The 22,995-nt window shown below is 44.8% G+C and overlaps 1 protein-coding gene across 5 annotated transcripts in view; it reads right to left on the bottom strand.

The window, feature by feature from the left end:
• The window catches only part of TENT4A (terminal nucleotidyltransferase 4A), a 63,739-nt gene extending 59,333 nt beyond the window's left edge, over positions 1-4,406 (bottom strand). For all 5 annotated transcript variants that reach the window (XM_064443342.1, XM_064443343.1, XM_064443344.1 and 2 more), the window contains exon 1: positions 3,224-4,406. In XM_064443342.1, the coding sequence (XP_064299412.1) occupies positions 3,224-4,059 (836 nt within the window). In that variant the 5' untranslated portion in view covers positions 4,060-4,406. The remainder of the gene's footprint in view (positions 1-3,223) is intronic.
• Between the last annotated feature and the right edge of the window lie 18,589 nt (positions 4,407-22,995).

Here is a 22,995-nt window from a genome sequence, read left to right as displayed (position 1 = left end):
TCGAGAGGATACTTTACAGTAGCAAGAAACCACATGTAGTTCTGAACATCAGTCACAACAGTTCAGCTAACCTCATAATACTAAAGGACACTTATCTGCATATCATCTGAAACCAATCATTTTGTCATCTGTACCCCTAACCTAAACCCAGGCATTTAAGAATTTACACTGTTACTATACTAATCACTCTGTTGAAGCACTGGAATAAATATGGCTTCATTGTCCACACTCCTTACCTTCCAAAAATCTGGAAAAAAATGACACAGGTCAATCTAGAGCAATCTAATCAAGCATGGCTATTCACACTTGTGTTTTATGAGAAGGAAGAATATCCTTTACAACAGATTGGCATGCTGCCGTCAGAAGGTCATAAAAGCAATAGGTACGAGTCTACCAGAAGAAAGGACTGCTGTACATAAAAACAGAACAAAAACAACCTTTATAACAAAGCATTCCTAAACACCACAACATCTACCATCATAAAGCCACTGAATATGATCCATTTGAAGACAGTGACAGCTTGCACTGCTACAGACCATCTCTAGCTCTGAACGAAAAAGTGGAGAGAACTGTACTATTTCAGAGAGTGCAGGCATTTCATCAAAAGTACTACCTGTAGCCTGGGAGAGGGCGAACAGATTCCCCTTTTTAGTCTGTTAATACGTATTACTTAGAAATTTTAGCATGTTGTAGAAAAACATTTTGCAGAGAACAATATTCATAGCAGAATAACCTCTAACATTCATGCATAACATCAGCATAAGGGCATCTATGATTGAGCCCTTCTTCCTATAACCTACATTCAAAGCAGACTGCAACTGAGAATTGCAAGGATCACATTTTTTGGCAGTTGTATACACCATTTTGACACCACTGAAGATGCTCTGTCAATCGACTATCACAGCTTTGAAAGTCATGCTTCAGGAACGGGCTGACAGTTCCAAGTAACACCAGGCAACAAATCAGAAACGTAAAGGATCCAGAAGAAACTTCTGTAGGGATCTGTTCCCAACCCAGTCTTTTCAGTGCATTTTTATTTGAACAGCCAAATAACAAATCAGCCTGGCTTCAGGAAAATTAAGTTAAACTCACCAGTAGTCAGGACCTACCACAGAAGACATACCTAAATCCACTCCAATGACAACATCTTTTGGTTTTTTCAGTCATGGAAGTACTTCATAAAAAATTTAAACACCAAACAAAACTGTTTTAGAATACACACTTGTCCAAGATTCACCTTGGATAACAGAACTCAAAGTTTAAGGCAGAAACTGCTTCTCCTATTTAAGCGTATCATTTCAACTTCCATGCTCTTCTTCAGCACTAGCTCCCTGATACTCTAAGGAAAGTTGGAACTACAGGATCACACTTGCTGTACCTGGTGTCCCACTCCAACATTAGGTCTTGCTGTAGTAATACAGATCCCTGACAGAAGATCAGGAAACACAGCTTCCACTTTCAGAGACATTTAGACAAGAACTTGTCATTATCAGCAAAAGAACTGTATTATGGAACTGAATTGTGCAACTGAAGCTTGGCTACACAATTTTCTTGTGTGTGGATTCTCTATAAACTTATACTTGAAAAGTACCATAACCTTTATTAAAGGAAAGGCAACAGAAGGGTAGAAGATGAAAGATACGGCTATGTGATTGGCATAGCTATTTAACAACTAGAGGACAGAACCTTTAGTGCCTGGATTCGATTCCCAAGTTTGCCATAGACCTGCTGTGTGACCTCAGGCAACTGCCTCATCCACCTGCCTGGAGATCTACCTCAGTGATGCTGACTTGTCTTACACAGGTAAATTAAAATGTTAACTCGGTGTTCTACTGCATCCCTATGGAAATAAAACAAAGAAATTAAAACTATTTCTAAGACACTAGTGGAATTTTAGAAATATATCTTATTAGTACAGGACCTAAAGCTCCTAGCATATGACACCTTTTAAAATCCAAATCTTAGTTTCTTGTAAGTGATTTTAATTTTTGGTGTCAGATTGGTATTAAAAAGCAGTAGTCACATGTCTTGTCCTCCCCAGAAGAGGCTATGGTTTGCAAAAACAGAACTTTAAAAACATCTTTTAATACTTCTGGATAACTTTAATGTACTCAACACCTGACAGTACCACCCAAAAGAGAACAGGAAGGCACTGGCCTTAAGTTAAATCTCTCACCTGAATTTCTCCAGCCCTGAAAACATACCCTGTTATCTTCATCTATTTGCCTCTACAAATATGCAGCACCTTCACACCATGGGCATGCAACGGTCTTGGATTTTAGGAGTTCCAAGAAACTATTTTTGAAATGACATCAGAAATCTGCTATGGTCAATCAATAGAGCTGGCACTTTTTCCGTGAAAAAAAAAACCTTAACATTAGAAAGCAACATTTCCCCTTGACTGAGTAAAATTTCACAGCTGAAATACAGAAATCTCATGGATGACCCCAGAGGCACTTTGTTGAAGTTTAGCCCCTTCCACGTGCCAATCGGACAAACTTACTAAACTACCCATTTATATGAGAAAGTTGTAGCCACAGAATAGGATAAGCTTCACAAAAGCATTCTCTTTACAAAGCCAAGATTTCAATTCAGATATTGGCTGGCTCAATCTATTCTAGAGCTAGAACATTTCCTTCAAAACGTTCTAAGACCACATTGACTTTCATGCTTATTGCAGCCAGAACAGGGCGCTTCCCTTTCAGCTGATTTTCCTAACGCTCCCCAAAGTAACCAGTCTGCTACAGCCTAAGCAGAGCCGTTTAAAAATTAGCGCAAGGGTCTTCTTTGAACTCCTCTGAACTGAAGCCTTCCACTTGCCCCTCACAGTCTGAATTGACCCCTAGGAGCTTTGACAAGCACGCCCCACCCATCTTCGCTTTAATTATTGTTGGTGCCATTTGATAGCGGAGCTGACACCTTCACCTCTCGACCTACTCCAAGGCGAGGCCTAACCCCCTGTACCCATGGGTTCCCAGGCTCTGCCTGCACCACTGCTTGGGCCAGGAGCCACCCAGCTGGCACAGACCAAGGTGGTTTATGAAAGAACACGCTTTTGTGCCCTGCTATCCCCCGTCATCAACCTCGCTGCCGCAGCCGGCTCCAGGGGAGTTTGTGCGACCCCAGCCCACCCGCCCCCGTGACCGGAGGGGCCGCAGGAGAGGCTGCCAAGGTCCCCCTTTCCTCTCGGGCTGCAGCAGCCCCAGGGGCCCCGGCTGCTCACCCCTGCACGCCCGGGCTGTATTTCCTGGTCTTCCAGGGTGTGCCAGGGCTCTGCAGTGCTGGCTGAGGCGGCTGCCGCTGCTGGTGGGGGGAGTTGTTGACGGCGACACCTCGGCTGCCGGAGAGCAGGTAATTCATCCCATAGGTGCTGGCTTTATTCTCTCGTTTCCTGCGGCCCGGATGGTACTGGTGCTGCTGGGGAGACGCCGGCGGCGGCGGGTGGGGGCTGCGCGCCAGGTGGGGGGGCTGATGGTGCCCGTTCACACCGTTCACTTTGTTCTCGTGGAAGTTAAAAAACTCCCCGGGTCCGGCCCCGCTGCCCAGCAGCCCGGGAGGAGCCACCGCCGCCGCCCGGGGGCCGCAGGAGGAAGAGGAGGAGCCGCCGCCTCCGCCGCCGCTGCACGATCCCGAGGAGGAGAAGCCGGGGCTCTCGGTGCCGGACTCCACCGACGAGCAGGAGGACGAGGAAGACACAGAGGGCGACTTCTGCAGCCGCCGCCCTCCCTCGCCGCCGCCGCTGCCGTTCACCGCTGCGGGGCCGGCGGCAGCGGGAACCAGTCCGGTCAGCAGTGCCGGAGGGGAAGGCGAAGGCGAAGGCGGCGAGGAGGAGGAGCAGCAGGCGCCGCCGCCGGGCGCCCCGAGCCGCAGGCAGTTGTGGCCGCGGGGCGGGGAGGCGGCGGCGGCGGAGTCCAGCGCCGGGGAGTTAAGGCAGAGGTAGTGCGGGAAGCTGGCGCCGCCCCGGCCCCCCACGCCCTGCGAGGTCTCCCAGATCTGCATCCACAGCGCATTCGCGGGGCCTTTCTGCTCGGGCTGGATCCAGGCCACGCGGGGATCCATCCACGCCCGCCCGCCTCCGACCCTCACGGCCCGGCCAGAGCGCCGCGCCGCGCCGCCGCCCGCTCACCGCCCGCTCGCCGCCCGCCCCCTCGTCTCAGCGCGCCGGGCCCGGCAGCGGCGCTAGACGCGGGCCGGGAGCAGCGGCATGTGTGGCGGGGAGGAGGGAGGGAGGGAGGACGGCCAGCCGGAGGCGGGGGGCAGAGCCGGGCGAGGCGAGGCGAGCGCGGCTCAGGAGGAGCGGAGGCGGCGCACACTGTACCCGGCCCGGCGCTGCCCGGAGCGCTCCCCTCGCCGTTCCAATGTGGCGTCCCCCTCGCCAGGGCCAGAACCGGTACTGCGCATGCCCCGCGGATTTTAAACCTGCACTGGAGACGGCCGCCCTGGCAACCGCGCATGCGCGCTGGGCGCCCGGGGGGAGGGGCCCGGCCCGCCGGGACTGGCGGGAAGGGGGAGGGAGAAGGACGTTGTGAAGGCTTTCCTGTGTGCATGCGCGCCCGCGGCTCGTCAGAAGGGTTCGGGAGGGAGGGGGCGCGGCGCCCAGCGCGCCTGCGCCGAGCGGCCAGCCTTCACCCGCGCCGGGACTGGGACTGGGGCTGGATCGGGACATGGGGAGGGGAGGGGAGGGGAGGGGAGGGGAGGGGAGGGGAGGGGAGGGGAGGGGAGGGGAGGGGAGGGGAGGGGAGGGGAGGGGAGGGGAGGGGAGGGAGCGCTGGGAGCGTGGCCCCTCCCGGCGGGAGGCCGCGGCCCAGCGGTGGTTTGCCACAAACACGGCGTTGTCCTCTCCCTTCGGCGCCGGGGCTTGTCGCTGTGGAGAGGTGTAGCCCTGTTCCCACAGAAATAAAAGGGTGGCTTTTCAGGGGTAATTGAGATGAGACGCCAGTACCGGCACACCCACCTCTGGAAGGGCGGAATGGCCGTGAGCGCGGGGCCGGGCCGGGCCCCCGGTGCGCACCGACAGAAGCGCTCAGTTCGTGAGCAAGGGCAGGCTCTCCTCTTTCTAGCACCCAGGAGCAGCCTGAAGGACTACATTTCCACTGGATACTTAGGTTTTTATTGGGCTTGGGTGTCGGGGCGTCGGTGCCTCTTCCAGGGGGTGTCTCTAATGGATAGATGTGGTGTGCGGTCAGTCACTGGGTAAAATACATAGGGCTGCTGGAGCGGGATCAAACGCAGATACACTGTGTTTCTTCCGGAATGAGTTCATAACTGTTCTCTTTCTAATCCAGTGATTTGGCGTTTTCCTTGAGCAGCTTCAGCATGCATATGGATGAAGTATCCTCTCCCCGGAGTACCCCCAGAGCCTCCAGTGGTCCAGGCATCACCAGTCAGTTGGATACAGCCCTTACCTGACTGCAGAACAGCAGAGAGAAAGGTTGTAGATGCATAATGACAAATACTATCAGGGAATCCCAGTTACAATAGCCCTCCAATCCAGTTGTGTGGTGATCTGACAACTTACTGCCACAGAAGAGGAGAAAAGGAGAGGTCCCACTCTCCATAATCCTGCTACTCCCAGCTCCCTTGTGCAAGCCCTGATATTGATCAGCGAGCCAATTTAACTTGTTAATTCAGCAGAAGACTGCACTAGGAAGAAAAGTAATAGTTTTCAGCAGCTCGTTTTCAATGAGCTTACTTTGTGAGCAGAGATGTCATTAAGGAGGGCATGGAGAGAGGATGACAGAACAGGATTGTCATTTGTTAGCAGAGGGCAGTTGTATTTCATGCAGCTCTGTTCTCTAACTGTACCCTTGCACTTCAGAGCAAGAGAAACTAATTTGAGGGTGACAGCCTGATATTTATTGTTGGAAGTCGTTTAGAAAGAGCAAGTCATTTGTTTTTGTTAAGAAACAGATCTGTTTTCAGGAAGAAGAGCTAAACTACATGTAAATGTACACAATAAACTAAGCAAAACCAAACCACATGAAAGCCGTTAAGCTTGTCTCATATAAAAGCATGTTCACCAGAATTTCCATCTGATGAAACCAAAGAGCCCTTCTAATTTGTATGGTCAACTAGGTGTACAGATCTTCAGCACAGATTTCAGCTGCTTGAATTACTGATAGCAGTCCTTGGTTTTACAGTTCATCTTCCCAAAGGACTTTGGATAGTTTTATTTTGGTTTGTTTTGTTTTTAATTGAACTTGAATGGAGACAAATAGATAGGTCCCTCAACTCTGTTCTTTTTACATAAATGCCATAAGAAATAAATGACAGAATTATACTGTCTCTTTCTTCTTTTAGCCCTGAATACTTTGCATTCTTGCCTCTGTGATGGCCCAGGTTCAGCAAGGAGAGGCAAGGATCGACAGTATTTCTGCAAGCCTAGCCAGTGTGGTAATGCTGGTGGTTAGAATGGTTACTTTGTAGATCCACTTTGAAGTACTAAGAAGGCTGAGGAGGCCATAGAGCCCAGATCTCAACCATTTTAGTTCTGTGTTCTGACTTTTCACGGAACAGGTGAAGATCACATCTTCAAGCTGCTGAGCTAAAAATCTTAATAAAGAATTACTGATCAGTGTTTTGGGGGAAAAAAAATGACACAAGAACTGATCGGTCTTGTGGAGGCAATTCCAAGCTCTGCAGTTTCGTGAACTGTTTTCTTTATTTTCTTCCCTGCCCTGCTGCCATCTTTTAAAAGTCAGCACTTTCAAGAGGGCCTGATTTCCCACTTTGCTCAAATTATCTCCAACTTCACTTTGAGGTCTAGCTGGTAGAGACTGCTGCCTTGTAAGAGGCAATAACTCAAAAGCAGCTTTTAGTTGAAGAGAAACACAGTATTCCCAAGACTGTCACCAATCCCAATGCTGTCTTGGAAAGGGCCAGGCTATCTTCTAAGTAGCTACCGTCTCCTCAGAAGGGGTTGCCTCTCACTAACTTAAACTGTTCTGTAGACAGAATTTCTGAAGATACAATGGTGCTTTGTAAGTTCCTTTTAAGGGGTCAAGGCAGCAAATACCATATGAGTGTAATATAGGGCATGGGATGGAAGTTTTGGGCACAACCTACTCAGGGGTCCAGGTTTTAAGAACACAGACAAGAAGGAAGTCTCCTCTGAGGAATTTATAAGTAATGGTTTGTTAATCACAGAACCATAGAATCATGGAATGGTTTAGGTTGGAAGGGACCTTTAGAGGTCATCTAGTCCAACCCCCCTGCAGTGAGCAGGGCCATCTTCAGCCAGATCAGGTTGCTCAGAGCCCCGTCCAACCTGACCTTGAATGTATCCAGTGATGGGGTATCTGCCACCTCTCTGGGCAACCTGTTCCGGTGTTTCACCACCCTCATAGTAAAACACTTTTTCCTTATATTCAGTCTAAATCTACCCTCCTTTAGTTTAAAACCATTCCCCCTTGTCCTGTCACAACAGGCCTCACTAAAGAGATTGCCCCATCCTTCCTATAGTCCCCCTTTAAGTACTGAAAGGCCACAATAAGGTCTCCCCGCAGCCTTCTCTTCTCCAGGCTGAACAACCCCAGCTCTCTCAGCCTGTCATCATAGGAGAGGTGAACACCAGTTCACTCAAATATCCCATGATGATTCATCAAAGCTTGCAGCAAGCCACTGAAATAACTCTGCAGCGAAGGAGGCATTACAGGTTTCCTTCGTAAGCGTGTATAATATGAAATAACACCCAATGGCCTGTTGTGGGACAAGGACAAGAAAAATTATCGTCTTCTAATATAACCTAACATCTACCCTCCTCTGTTTCTAGCATCTCCATTAAGAGATCTAAATAAAGGATGTTTCTAATCTTGTCTCCTTAAAGTGAGAATTTCCCTCTAAATGTAGTAAGTGAGAATTTCCTTTGCAAGGATTGATTATTTTTCAAAGACTTGTTGATTCTAATACAGTTGTCCTTTACTGAATGAAGCTACCTATTGAAGGTAAGACTCTTAGAAAGTTTGAAAGCCAAATATAGTTTTGGTCATCAGAAAAATGTGCTTTCTTTTCCAAAGAGCTTCCTTCCCACTGGTGAACTTGTGAGGATGCAGATAATAAAAGATCCTAACCTCAGGAGACACGATGCCTTGTTTGCCATGGGGAAGTTCAAATGCTTGATTCAGATTATTAATGGTGTGTTAAAACACCTCCTACTAACATTGCCTCTCTTATGCCAGTAACACAATGTCCTTGTATCTACTCTTTTTTGTGACTTCAGTTTCTTTAAGGTAGTGTTAGCCAGTATTTAACTTTGCAGTTCTAGAACTGCAGTTCTAGAACTAATGACTAACAATGTAGTCTCATTACTTATGAGGTCATTTATTAATCTGTTATAAAATGTTTTAATCTGGCTGCTGGACACAGAGAACACAACGACAGCTCCCTCTTGGATGAAGATTACATCTCAGTTTCAGCTTCAGCCAAATACATCTTTGATTTGGCAACAGCAGCAGTGCTGGAGTCTTTGGTAACCTTGTAGTTGTTGACTTTGGCATCCTGATGACTGAAATTCCAATTCTGTGAATAGTTCATATGTTTTGGTAAATAATGGCAATTGAGTTGAATACCTAAGTGCGTTATATACAGGGCAGTGTTGCCCAACACTTGCTATTAATCTGTTTTTTTTAACGAATGCTCTGAACTCATTAATGCTGACATAGGCAGATAGTGTCTCATACCTTTAATACGGCTCAGTTTACATCCCTGGAAATGACGAGATGCAAATACAGCATACCCATGTAATGCAAACTTCATTCTGTTTTGTGAAGCTGGGAATTGACAGAGGTGTGATTCCACCAGGGCAGCACAGCAGCTGAGAGGTGACCAACAAGTTCTCCGACAGTTCACACTCTCCAGGACGTCTCCGGGATTTTGTCCCATATGGCCTTCATTCTGGTCACCCACAATCTCGCACAAGCCTCTGATGCATCACCTCCTTCATGCTCACCAGCTCTGATCTCTATCTTCATAGGCTTTGTGGCCCATAGGATGGATGGAGAAGGCACAGAGAGTACGGTTCAGCAGTATATCTGACGAGACTTGTATCTGCTGAAGGCAGGAAGAGGAAAGAACTGAACAAACCATGGTCTCAAGCTGGATGGGGGTGTGAGAGAAAGGCTGTCCAGCCAAGGAGGTGCATCTCTAACAAGTGACCTTCAGAGTGTGCTTGTCACCAGGAGACAGTGTTGGGGAGGAGGTAAAGGGGAGACAGTTTCCTTAGCTGCACTCCTGTCACATTTTTTTTCAGTAAATACATTCCTGGACAAGAAATCAGAAATTCAGTTTTCATCTCTCAAATGGAGCTGCTCACAATGGGGAGAGGAGTAGAAATCCAGAACAGGAGTTTCTGTTTCTTACAAGGCATGATTTGGGGCATTCTTGCAATCTATCATCTGGAAACATGGGCTTTACCTTCTTCAGAATGGCTTCTGTGTCCCATTGAAGAAGGCCTGCCATGAGTAACCCTGAACAGGCTAAAATCATGTTACCTTTTCCTCCTTAAATCTTCCACTATGTTCAGTCCTTCCTCTCTTTGTGGCTCTATGTCCTCTTCTGATGAACCCTAAGCGTCAGCCAAATTTAGGGTGTTGAGGCATGTTCAGAGCCAATGAAAATGCAGAGGCTGAAACAGCTGTCAACCACGAGCTGTCTCCTCTTCCCACTCTGTCTTCCCCCACCCTTACAAGGGTTGCCAGCCCTGTGTCAGAGAAGCTGAACAGATGATAAATCAACAGCTGAACAGCTGCAGCTTCCAGCCAGGCATGTTCATACACATGAAAATCCTTTTCTAGCTGCCTGTGTAGAATAGCTGGGTGGTAAATGGAAAAGTGTGGGAGGCAGTTCACAAGCTATTCGATTAAGCTTGCAGTCAGGGTGGCAGCTTGCGTGGGAGAGGCTGCATGGACAGCCAGGTGTGATTCTTGCCTCACACTGATGGGTGAATGTCAGTGCTTCCAGCGGGAACTCTTGTCTTGGGGGCATTTCGTCACTGTGTACGTTGCATAGATGTTCAGTACTACAACAGGATCAAGATAAACCTGTCACCTCGATATTCCCACGTTCTATGTCCATTGAAATATTTGGGGCTCTGATGGGGATTACTTTCAAAATGCTGCTTTATTATGAATATTTATCTTGGCTTATTACACAGCAATTAAATAGTTAACAGAGCATTTTATAAAAGTTTTCCATAACATAAAACAAGTAATTATTTAATTGTTCTGTTTCAAGGATGGTCTGTGCAATTTTTTAAATTGTTCTTGTACCCTATTTTTTTTCTCTTCCTTATCCAGAGAAAGTTTGGAAGGATACAGATTTTGGAAGGCTTCTTTTTTAACTCAGAGATTAGGAATTTCTACCTTTAAGACTTGTGAGATTTCTTAAGAGAGAATATGCTGCCAGCACTAACACCTAATTGAAGAGAATTAAATCTTACAGGCTTTCTTTCTTCAAAGGCTTATTTAGACATGGAAATTAAATTGTGAACAAGAACAGAGAGGATTTTAAGAATCATTTTCGGTGGAGAAAACAATCTGTGAGAGAGACCGTAAACAAGTGAAGTTTATGTTAAATATCTATAAAGCTCTTGAAAGTATTTTTCTGAGTGGGATCTGAAGAATTGTATGAAATTGCGTGCTCTGTCTTCCTGTCCTGGTTAATGCAGAACTGTGCAAAAATTTGCTTTTATAAGAAGGATCACTTGCCTTTGAATGACAGGTTGAGGGAATGCATTAAGGAGACTTTTGTGAAAATTCATGGGAGCAAATTCCTGGAACAGATCAAGATTCCTCCCTTAGTCATGTTTGCAGCCTAGGACGTCCCAGGATCATCTTTAAGTTGTCATTCTCCAGGCTATTTTGTAGAGGACAGCTGAGGGCATACAGAACCTGCTGTGTGCATCGTGGCAAGTGGAAGGGATCCCAATTCACAGCATGGTTGCACATGCTCTAAAATGGAGGGGGGAAGTAGATCTGGCTACACCTTCTGCAAGGAAAAGAATCTGTAAATGCATTCTTCTAGGAAAAATATTACAGTAAAAATGTTTTCCTTCATATCTGTTGAATGTAAGCTTTCTGCTGAGGAGAGCAATATACTATTAAAAATAAACAGGATAAAAAAGTGCTAAGACATATGGGACCAACTGTGAGAGAGATGATGCAAAATTTGCTTAGAGAAGATGTGTCCTGGAGCCCTCATCTGCCCTGTTAACAAGGTATCAGATAGGGTGCCAGACGATGCTATAATAAACCTCAAAGAATTATTTATGGAGAGCAGAATGACTGTGGAAAGAACTAAAGCTACGTCGGGTGTCAGCCAAGACTATCATGGTGAAAGATGTAGCCCACTTTTATTAGCCCCCAAGCTAGATCAAAGCCATATTTGATCTTTTACAGATTCCTAGAAACTAATTTATCTTGCGCGGTCAGCTGCCTATGTATTTTTCATTGGTTCATCCTGCCCACTGGTCCTCACCTATAGTCAGCACATGCATATACCTACACGCATTCATTCTTTAAATAGAAACTGCACTCTGTTACAATGCACCTCCCTGCCCCTAAGTCTGTCTATGTTCTGCAACTCCACCTTCAAAGCGATTATTTTTAGCTGTTCTTGGGCCACAGCTAAATCACTTGGACATCTCAGGAAGGAGATTTCCAGAAGAGAAACAGCTTGATGCCAATATGAAAGTATAAAAGTATTCACATGGGCCCATAGATAAGTGAGCGAAGTACAGAAGATCAAAGCAGTGCAAGATTTTTTTGCAGGGTTTTTAGGTAACTATAATGTGCAGCAGCTGTAGGATAAATTAGATAGGAACTGATAGGAAAGAATAATACAGTTTAACAGGTCCTGTAGAATGAGGATAGGAACAAGGATGGGAAAAGTGTGAGTCATTAAAAGGGCATGCCTGAACATTTAATCCGATGCAGAGAAAGACCTGGATTAGGAATAAGGAGAACAGAGGAGGTGGAGTGGACGGATGTGGGTGCAGGAAGAAAACTGGCAGAGCATTGACTCATCCGTCAGCACAGGCGTTTGCCATTTGCTCTTTGAAGGAGCTAAAGTCAAAACCAGAGACCAGCAAAAGAGTATTCAGACACCTCTCCGCCAGACTTTGTATCAGCACTCCAACTTTCTTGCACCAAATCCTCCTGAGCTCAATACTGGAACCATATGGCACTTTACAACTTCCTCTGCCTCCCTTGAGCCATGATAAAGAGCCTCACCATCAGTTCTTTCCAGTGCACGGACAGATTGTGGACAGAGATCAGCTGGGACTTCTCCAGGACTTTTTCATTTTGTCAGTGCCGTTTCATCTTGGGACCTTACGTGCATGCAGTGGAACAGACATGCCTTTGGGATCCTGAAGACTGCAGATGAACAGGACACACCTGAATATCCCAAAGCGCCCTTGTGATGGCAGTGCCTGTATCTGTGGGTATCAGCAGTGAACATGATAGTTATCTGCAATGGCAGTCTATTCCGGAAATAAGGAGTCTGTTCATGATACCACCATCTAATCTCAGCAAGCATCAGCTCCACGGTAAGTCTATGCCTCTGAGCTCCTGGCCTGATGAACACTCTATGGACATGTAGGTAATATTGAAGAAACAACATTCATTTACTATGGTGAGAGAAGAAAAAGCATGAAGAAGGAGGAGTGAAATGTCAGGGCTGAAATACATCAGGATTTCTTGTTGCCTGTGGTGACTATGCTTAGGCTGAGCTAGAACTGCTGTTGCCCCTTCAGGCAGGTCATGGGCCGGAGCAAGGAGGGGCTGCCATTCCTGCTGCCATGTGCCAAGAAGAAGAACCATGTAACTTCATGAAGGGGCAGCTTCATTTTTTTTCCCATGCCTCAAAACACTATTGCCTGAAAGCATCCAGAAGGCTAGAAACAGCTACAGATTCCTTCAGTGAGGCCACAAGGAGGCCTCACAGGCTGGTAGTCCTCTCTGCTGAGTCCTGGTGTCCAAACAGTTCACTGGTGATTCTTGTGCTTCCCAGCTGAGTGAGAGGTCTGACTGCCCTGCAGCCAGGAGCCTGCCTTTGAGCAGTCTGGCCTCCAGTACTGTAGTTCTAACTAGAAGCTGTTTGTTTGTTTGTCATAGTTGCTGCCAGATGAAGCTCGCAATAGGATACTGTTTTCTTGCAGAGCCTCTGGCAGAGCTAATGGTGTGGTATTGACTGATGGCATGGAGCAGGTAGATGGAGCACTTGTTCTGCTGACAGAAACACAAAACTTGGTCGGTTGTTTTTTTATTTTTGTGTGCTGGCAAGGATGCATGAACCTCCTTCTCATTGGAATCAAGTTGATTTGGACACAAGACAGATGTGCTTGTGGCTCTAGGACTGCCTAGTGGAACCTGGAGAGCCTCTTTTCATCATCAGGCTGTAGCTGTTTCTCATTCAGAGTTGCCTGGTGATACCTATGAAGTTTATCTCAGGTGGTTCCTCATGAGGTGGTAACAGACATGGTTCATGAGGCCTATTTTTGTTGGATGGAAATAATCTCTTGAGCATGTATTCAGAAGGTGACGTGACAGATGTCAACACAACATAAACCTCAAGCTTTTTTGGATTGTGCAAAATTCTCAGATCCCAGCTAAGCCATGTGGCTACCAGTGCATAGAGTTAAGATCCATGCTGCCAAAGAGTCTTGCATGGTGGGAGAAAACTAGAACAAAATGCATAGAACGAACAACTCTTCTGCAGTCTCTGCCTCTTATTTGCTCAGTTCATCTACCATGAGTTAGGAGGAATTCAATCAGACTGGCCATACAGACAACTCCACAGAAGTGATTCTGAGTGTAAAGCCATGCTACTGCTCTTTCCAACTGCACACTCATATCACTTACCGGTTGAAAAGTGCTGTTTTGACCACTCTCTTGCCATGTTTTTTAAATGCTTCTGTTGATCTCTTCCTTTGTTGATAGTCTAGGTCATGCTGTCCAGAGGCGGTCCTTTCTGACAGTAGTGTTCTCATGGGGTGCTGTGTCAGGGACTTGGCCAATTCCAGCCATGATACAGTCATCTTCCTCTAGCTCCTTGTTTGTATAGATTAACCGGTCCCTCTGCCCCTCTTGCTCTCTTCCTTAGCTTACCTATGAGAACAATATGTAGTACCAGTCTATACCCCATACTACCCAGTGGGATGCTTCAAGAGTGCCATTGCATAAATCTATGGCTCACTCTTGGCTGTGAAGTGCAGGCCACTTCAGAGTCTTCCCTTGGACTGTATCTGTTAGGAGTGGAGAGCAAAAACTATGAGGGTCTGTCTACAACTGCTGTCCTGAGAATGTGGAGACTGCCTCTTTCACCTTTTGCTCTGTGTTTCTTCCTGCTGTTTTTTACTTTCTGCATTCTTGTGATAGGGAAAACCCTTCCCCTGACCTGAGCTTAGTAAGTTTCTTGTTGACCACAGGTTACCGTGCATAATGCGCTACTTAGCCTGGCTGTAAGGATCCTATTGCCTGGGGCTGGCTTGGAAACAATCTGTCGTTACTAGCAATGGCTCTGGCATGGGGCTAGGAGACAGGGTGGAAGGGGTTTGATCTTGATTGTGCAATTTATGGGATAGACAGCTCTGCCTCAGCTTTCTGCACAGCTGCTAAAAACAGTTTCTTGACATTTGTTCTGCATGGCGTAATTCTTTGCTGGGCCTGATTCACACTCGCATTCATTTTGAACTCTCTCATTTGGGCCACATTGAACCCAGCAAGAATTATGGACAAAATGCTTTGGTCTCACAGAAATTACATCTCCAGTTACCCACAAGGAAGAAGAAATGGTCTGTGATGTCTCAGGGCAGATCTCATCAATCACCCAGGAAGGTTTCAAATCAGATGTGCAAAACCAAAATATTTACAATATACAATAGGAAAGATAAGACCTTTTCTAGGTCAAGTAGAGCTCTGGCTGAGTGCCCAGCCTTGTTGCCAAACAGCTGGGCTTGCTGTTGGAGCAGAAAGTAGAAAAGGGAAATATGTTTCTCTGGAAGAATCTATACAGAAGTTAACAGACGTAAGAGACCTTGTTCCCACAGACCAAAATTACCTGGAGACTTCACTAATATCCATCCCAAATGCTTGCTGGAGAACCTTTAAGAAAGCTGATCTACTTAAAATGGAATCTCATTCAAAGGCTGCCATTCAAAATGCCCCTGGAGGCATACTTCCCTAGGCTGAAATATATGGTCTCATGGAAAACAATCTCTATAGACAATAGAGCGGTGCTTTGTATTTTGTATTTCCCCCCTACATCTCATGCTACACCCATGTACTTTAGCACATATTTAAGTCGCAAATCACTAATAAATGTAGGACTAAACACTGCTTCTGGTCAGTACCAGCATCTCCTTTTCTGCTCCTCCTGTGAACAGTGCTTTGCCTAAAATTCACCAGCACAAACGCAAACAATTCTATGTTTAAGAGTCTTGATATTGTCTAAAAAAACCCACAATGAAGTAAAAACCAACAAAGGAAAACTTTGCTTCAGTAATCAATCTTTTCTCTGTAGTTATTTTCCAGATAGGAACTAATACTGTCATACTAATGAAAATAGTAATGACATACTAATACGAAGTCATGAGAGTGACTTACAGAAACTTGCTTCTCCCAGCTGGCCACAGTCTCACTTGCTTTCCTTTCTACTGATGCCTGGAAGGCCCCTCTGCTCAGCCTGCATGTATATGGGCCAGTCTGCATCATAGTTAATTCTACATATGAGTACTTCACTTCTAGGAAGTAGATAGAGAAGTTAAATTCCTTGTGTGAACGTTAGACAGTAATTCTGTTTGCGCAAATGGTTGTAGATTTTGTATTTATGTCACCATTTCAGATCGCTAAGGGAAATATATTTTGCTAAAAGGAAATTAATTAAGGGCATAAAATATGTTATAAAAGTCAGATCTTGTTAGACATGAAACAGAAGGAGCATTAAAGATGACTAAGCACAATGAATGATTTTCAAGTATCTGGTACCCAGTGACTCCTCTTTTCGTCAGTTCATGAGATAGTCCATAAATTCACTCTGTGCAAAATGTTACATGAATAAAACACTGAATAGTTTGTTGGGGTTTTGTTTTGGTGGTTTTGTTTTGTTTGGGTTTTGTTTTGTTTTGAAATTGAAGGTGTTTAGAGAAAATCTGAGCAGAGAATAGACTAAATTTACCAGCAGCTGGGGCAGAGCTGCAGGTCTCAGAGTTTGGTATGCCCAGGTGCTGTCAGCTGTGGAGAGTGAGGATTCAGGGCCGCTTGCTGGATGCCCTCCATGTCTAAGCACTGTTAATGGTGGATCCATACGCTACCTCTGTGTGTATGCGTGGCTGTGAGCCAGGGCAGTGTCTGTACCAGCAACTGCGGTGGGGCTGCAGACTCAGGGGCTTGTACATCCAGGTGCCAGTGACTGGGGAGACTGGGATCCTGCAGCAGCTACTGGGCAGACTGGGTGCCTGAGCCCAGCTGCTGGGGGGACCCACCTTGTACATTTGTACTGACACATTTCCCACTAACATATCTTCATCCTGATCAGCCAGAGAGGAGAACAGGATGAGGCTGCTGGTGCTGTTTGTGTTTGTGTGTGTGCTCAGTGTGTCTGTCTGTGCTGATCTGCGTGGCCAGCCATGTATGTATGTATGTATGTATGTATGTGTTGTAGATGGGTGTTTGCATATGTGTGCCTACTGGGAACACAAGCCCAGCCTTGCTGCTGGTCGGACCTGGGGGCACGGAACTGCGGCAGCCTCGCCTCTCTCAGGCTGCTGGATTTGGCAACCTGTAACACCTAGAAGTTACAACTCCGTTATGCCTATACTTTATCTGTGGACATTTATGAAGGAACTGACTCCCTTATATTTGTAACATTTATGTTACAACAGCTACAGCAGCTTGTCTGAAGCTTAACCCTTGGGGTAGTTGCTAGAATTACAACTATTGGGTAAAATAATGTTGCAGATGCTTTATTCTTGTTAGTTTCTTGTTCTTTGCTCCATCTAATATGCTGTTGTTATTTTTGTCTGCTGCAGAAGGCAAGTGTCTCTTTCCCTCCAAATCCTGACCAGGAAAACTCAGTCTTCTCTACTCTGCTAAGTCTTCAACACTGAAAAGTAACCCCTGATCAGCAAGCCATGTCAAACCCTGTTGCCTCAAAACTAAGGGCTTTTAGAGGCTCCAACTGTGTGTATACCATGCAACATTTGGAGACATCCCTGGTTTCCTACCTGTCTTATGGGCCTTCACGCCTGTTTGCCTGGATGTCTCTCTAATGCCAGTGTTCTGCTCCCAGCACCTCTGTCCCATGCACAGTATGGCAAAAAATGAAGTCCCCTCTGGGTAGGACAGTTCATTCCCCCTACCAAAAAAAACCCAAAACCAAACCAAAACCAAACTAAAAGCAAAATAACAACACAAAAACTTTCAGAACCAAACAAAAATTTTAAGCTTCTGAAAGGCTAAATTTAAAAATTCTCTACATGGGTTTCCATCTTTCCTGGTCTGCTTGGCTGAGCACTGTGATACCAGGTGAGGCTCTATTCCCTAGGTGCTGGCAAGGAACTGGTCTAGTTACCAGTAAGTTTGTAGAGGCTGGCACACCCTACTGAGGGCTACTATACTGGGAGCTGGAGGACAAAGAGGATCATGAGCAGGAAGTTAGCATCCCTTGCTATTCTATGCATTTTGCAACATAGACACTGGAGAAGACCTCTGCTGACGACATTTGGATGCTTGTTTGGGGGTGTATTCTTGTCCGCTGCTGTGGTCCACATCTGGGAGAAGCATAACTCTGAACTAGAGAAGGGGATTGTCTTTGAAATTGCTACTATAACTAGTGATTTCTGCTGTAGGCAGTGCTTACTGGGGACTGGAAGCTATGATGCAATAGGTACCCAGTAAACCCACATCTATGCAGTGCCTTAATAAGACAATTGAGAAGAGTGTTTGCTTGGATTTTAGATGTAACACAGTAGGTTAGATAATCAGTTCATGTTCCTAGTTAGCCTAATGTTAGTGCATATACCAAGTGCTAGAAGATGACATTATTACTTAATGAGAAACAAGGCATGGTTTTTTATCTGCAGTGTTACTTGCAATTTATCTTTTCTGATCTGTATCAGAAATGGGAATATTCAATAAAATCTCTGAGATTTAGCACAGTAGCGGGCAGGGTTACACTTGCAAAGGAGTTGCCTGTTTTGTCTACTTTGAATTAAATGAAAAGCTGTTGCAATGGCAATTCATCCAGTATGAAGAATTAGGAAACAAAGTACAATTACTTCACTTTTATGGACTTCTGCTAGTAGCCCTTTAAAAAGTAGTAATTATAGCATATTATCCTTTGAGGTTTTACATGTCTACCTTCCAAAACATTGCATGACATTTTCAGTTTAAGAAAACTGCTTAATGCAATTGACAAGACTTTTGCCTACAAGTACCATGTAATTGTTTTATTTTCAAATTTTATAAAATAAAACATTGTATTGAGTTTGTGTGGCAAGGTTTTGGAAGCAGGGGGGTTACAGGGCTGGCCTCTGTAAGAAGATGCCACAAGCTTTCCCCTTGTCCAGCAGAGCCAATGCCAGCTGGTTCCAAGATGGACCCACCGCTGGCCACAGCTGAGACCATCAACAACAGTGGCAGCACCTCTGGGGTAACAGATTTAAGAAGGGGGAGAAAAAAAAGTCTGTACAACTGCAGCCAGAGAAAGGACTGAGAATATGTGAAACAGCCCTGCAGACACCAAGGTCAGTGGAGAAGGAGCAGAGGAGGTGCTCCAGGCACCAGAGCAGAGATTACCCTGCAGCCCTTGGTGAAGGCCATGGTGAGGCAGGCTGTCCCCCTGCAGCACATGGGAGTTAATGGTGCAGCAGATATCCACCTGCAGCCCGTGGAGGACCCCATGATGGAGCAGGTGGATGCCTGAAGGAGGCTGTGACCCCATGGGAAGCCCACACTGGAGCTGGCTCCAGGCAGGACCTGTGACCCCATGGGGGACCCATGCTGGAGTAGTCAGTTCCTGAAGGACGGCACCCCGTGGAAGGGACCCACGTGGAAGAATTTGTGAAGAACTGCAGCCTGTGGGAAGGACCCAGATTGGAAACGTTCATGGAGGACTGTCTCCTGTTGAAGGGACCCCACGCTGGAGCAGGGGAAGAGTGTGAAGAGGAGGGAGCAGCAGAGACAACAGGTGATAAACTGACCCCAACCCCCATTCCCCGTCCCCCTCCACCACTCGGAGCAAAGAAGAGGTAGAGAAATCAGGAGTGAAGTTGAGCCCAGAAAGAAGGAATGGATGGGTGGAAGGTGTTTTAGGATTTGTTCTTATTTCTCATTACCCTACTCTGACTTTTGACTAGCAATAAATTAATTTCCCCAAGCTGAGTTTGCTTTGCCCATGACAGTAACTGGTGTGTGATCTCTCCCTGTCCTTATCTCAGCTAATGAGAGGAGTGATAGAGCAGCTTGGTGGGCACGTGGCATCCAGCCAAGGTCAACCCACCACAAACTTGTCTAAACTTTTGCCTAATCATGTAATATACATTATATATAATTAGTTATAAATTAATATTTAAAATATAAATAATTGTAATTTATAATAATAATTCATAAGAAAAATTGATAGCAACATGAATGATGCGCTTTACAAAAAGCTTATCTACTAGAGGAAGTTACAGCATAATAGCAAAGAGACTGAACAGGGTAAAGGAAAAAATAGATACTTTTAGCCAAGATTTTAAAGGACAGCAAATCAACAAAGCAGGGAGTTGCAGGGACTAATTTACAAAGGCAAGAGAAATCAGAGGAAGAAAATCTTCCACCAGCAATATCCGCATGGTATCTAGTGAGGACCTCAGACTGCAGTGAGCAAAGGAAGTAACAAGTTGAGAACTGAGAGAATCACATATTATGGGTATGGCAATTTTGAATGGAACCTGACTTTTTAAAATCTCATTTTATTCAAAAGTGAAATGATCATTTAAAAGAAAAATTAAAAAAACCAGAAAAGGCAAGCTTATAAAATGAGTTAAAACCAAATCTATCTCAGTGGACTTGCCTAATTAAAGAGTTATCTTCAGTTTCACAAGCATGTTATTTTTTGCTGGGAGATCTGGGGGGTGAGAAGATGTGCTGTGTCCCAGGTGCTTCTATCCTGATCACTCAAACAGTACAAATGGACCTCTTCAGAGCTGTGTTAGAGGTCTTCCACCTCAGCAGGCCAAATGGCATCCCTTCTCAGAAACAGCTGAGAGATTTAAGTGTATCTTCTCAGAGGCATTGCTGAGAACATGCTAGAAAGCGACAAGAAAGTTGTGCTCAATCCTACAAGCGTGCCTCAGATAAGGGCTGCTGTCACATGCTCCATTACACCCTCCTCCTTACCTCTAAGCCATGGATCTAAAAATGATGTCCAGGAATACAAATTCCTACACAAATACTTCTTAGGGAACAGTTATTGGGAATTAAACCATTAAGGCAGAAAAACCTTACCTAATTTATCAGCACTCAGAGATTGCGTTTCAAGCTGCATTTTGAGTATCATATGGGAACCTCTGGGTGAACGCAGGTTTAATGCATAGCTCTAGATTTTTCCTTTACTATTTTAATCACTCATATGAAATGATCACAGTCTAAGTAATCAAATATATTACCTTATCTCAATTTAAAATTAATAAAAATTATATCCTGTTCATCAACAAACTAGCTCTCTTTTTGCTCATGAAAATACTCCAGCTTATTTTTCTCTCACAGCTGATATTACTTGGTCATTTAGCTTTCTGTTCATAAGGCTAAGCTATCTGCATAGATATTAATATTTTCTGAGCTATTTTTCCTAGTATTACTTTATCAATAATGATCATATACTGTATTGTTTTATGCTAAATATTGCGCTTAACCTATTAATCTTCAGTTCTGAGGCCTAGTAAAATTTGCAAGGATTATATGAAGCTCCTAAAGACTATTTTTATCTTTGGTTACCGATGTTAGTGTATATTAATGACTCTGCTTTAATGCTTGAACACTTTCAAAATACCATTGGGAACTTTCAAGCCAGTTCTTCTGTTCCAATACAGCTGCCATTTTTCAAAGAGGCAGGTAGAGAATGAAAGAAGACACATATTTGCCCTTGCAAAACATTAAAATCCTGCAAATCTACATTAGTGCACTGGGCTTCTTTCTCACAGGATTTTCTCCCAGGGCCACTTGCATATTTGCAGAATCCTGGCTCTGCATAGCATCTGGTTCTTGGTCTCCTGCAGCAAACACATTTGGGGCAGGGGGTCATAGCTGGAAGCCTCTCGAACTGTGCATCAATACACTGCTATGGATTAGAAAGGTTGGATCCCAACCCAATACAGCAGCCAGCAGGACACAATAATGATAAGTACCTGGGGTAGTTTCTGCTTGCTCACATTGGACAGGCCTTTATTTAATCTTGATAGTGTTGCTCAACATTTGAACCCTGGTTCATGGATATAATTGTACAGCTTTTTCTTTTCTAGAAGTTTATATCTAAGTTTGTACTGGTTTTCCCTTGCAATAGCCCAAGAGAAATGGAACACTCCCTCTCAGAGCAGCTGGAACACATGGCTTCACTAGTGCTCCCTCTCTGCATCCATCCACCCGTGTACTCTCAGAAACTGGACAGGTAGACAGGCATTTCAAAAAAAAAAAAAGAGGCTGCAAATAGGGAGCAGGGTCAAACATCACTGCGAGGCTCTTGCTAGTCCACTGGTAATGCATCATCTCTGGGGAGGCATTACACCAAATGTTGTACCAATCGCTATATAGGTATTCTTTCATCTCTGTGAGCAAATAACCTATTGTTTCCACCATCCACTTGTACACAACAAAACATAATGTATTGGTTTTGCTTTCAAAGCAAACATGGTAAATCAAGCAAGGGATCTACAAGACATTTTTTGTTTTGTTGTTTATTTTTTTAAGAAGATCAAGAGCAAGTTGCAGTTGTGCAACTCTCACATGCAAACCTTGTTTTAGGCTTACCTCTTCAGCCGTCTTGCAACAGAAATTTCCACAATTGCTTGCTCACATGTGTTTTTGTGTGGTCATATACACACACTGATAAACACATTGCATCACTGCAGAAAGTGGTGCAATTTTACCCAGACATCTGTTTTCGTCACAAAACTGACTGATGTGTGAAAGGCTGCCCCAAGTGCAGCTGTTATTGGTAAAAAACTTTGTCACAGTCTGTGCTATACTACTTTCTCATACTAAAATTATTAATTTAAATTAACACACAGCTGTTTGTTAGAGGTGTTTTTCCCCAAAAAGGCTGTAAAAAGTCTATGGTAGGCACTCAGGATTTCTCGCCTGCTGAAAGAATTAAAGTTTATATGAGAAGTCATTTGTACTCTATCATCGTTCCTCAAAAAGACAATATACTGCTGAACCACAATTAAAATAGTTGAAACAGCAGGTGCTACAGTTATTCCAAATGAAAAGTTTACCATGACCTAGCAGCAGAAGAGGAACCCAAATGAGTAACCTCTGTTTCTGTTAATCTTTGCTCTAACTGCAAGTGTAGAACATCTCAGCTATGTACTTGTACGTAAATAAGAATGTATAACTAGACAAATTTATCTTGTGACTTCTAGTAATTTCTTTTTTGGCTGCATCACACCAAGTTCACATATGCATCTAGGTTATTCTAATGCAACCTTACTATCGTAGCCCTCAAACCCTCATTTGGAATCATTAAATCACTGGTACAAAAGCCTTGGTCAACCTAAACAACTTACAGCAAGGATAACTAACAGAAGAAACGTATTCAAGCAAGACACCGCAAACCATATTTTATTAGTTGGGGATTTTTGGGAAAGATGTAGGCAGTCTGAATAGAAGTGTCTCTCAAAAATTGCTACAGATATTATACCCAATAGCAAGCATACATGTTTTCTCCTTGTGGGATGGGCAGAACAGTTATTTCCACACTACACATTTTTTTAAAAAAGTTTCAGTATTATTTTCTAAA

The sequence above is a fragment of the Phalacrocorax carbo genome, chromosome 2 (genome assembly GCF_963921805.1).
Source record: "Phalacrocorax carbo chromosome 2, bPhaCar2.1, whole genome shotgun sequence".
Taxonomy (NCBI): Eukaryota; Metazoa; Chordata; class Aves; order Suliformes; family Phalacrocoracidae; genus Phalacrocorax; species Phalacrocorax carbo.
This window is presented reverse-complemented; position numbering and strand designations above follow the sequence as displayed.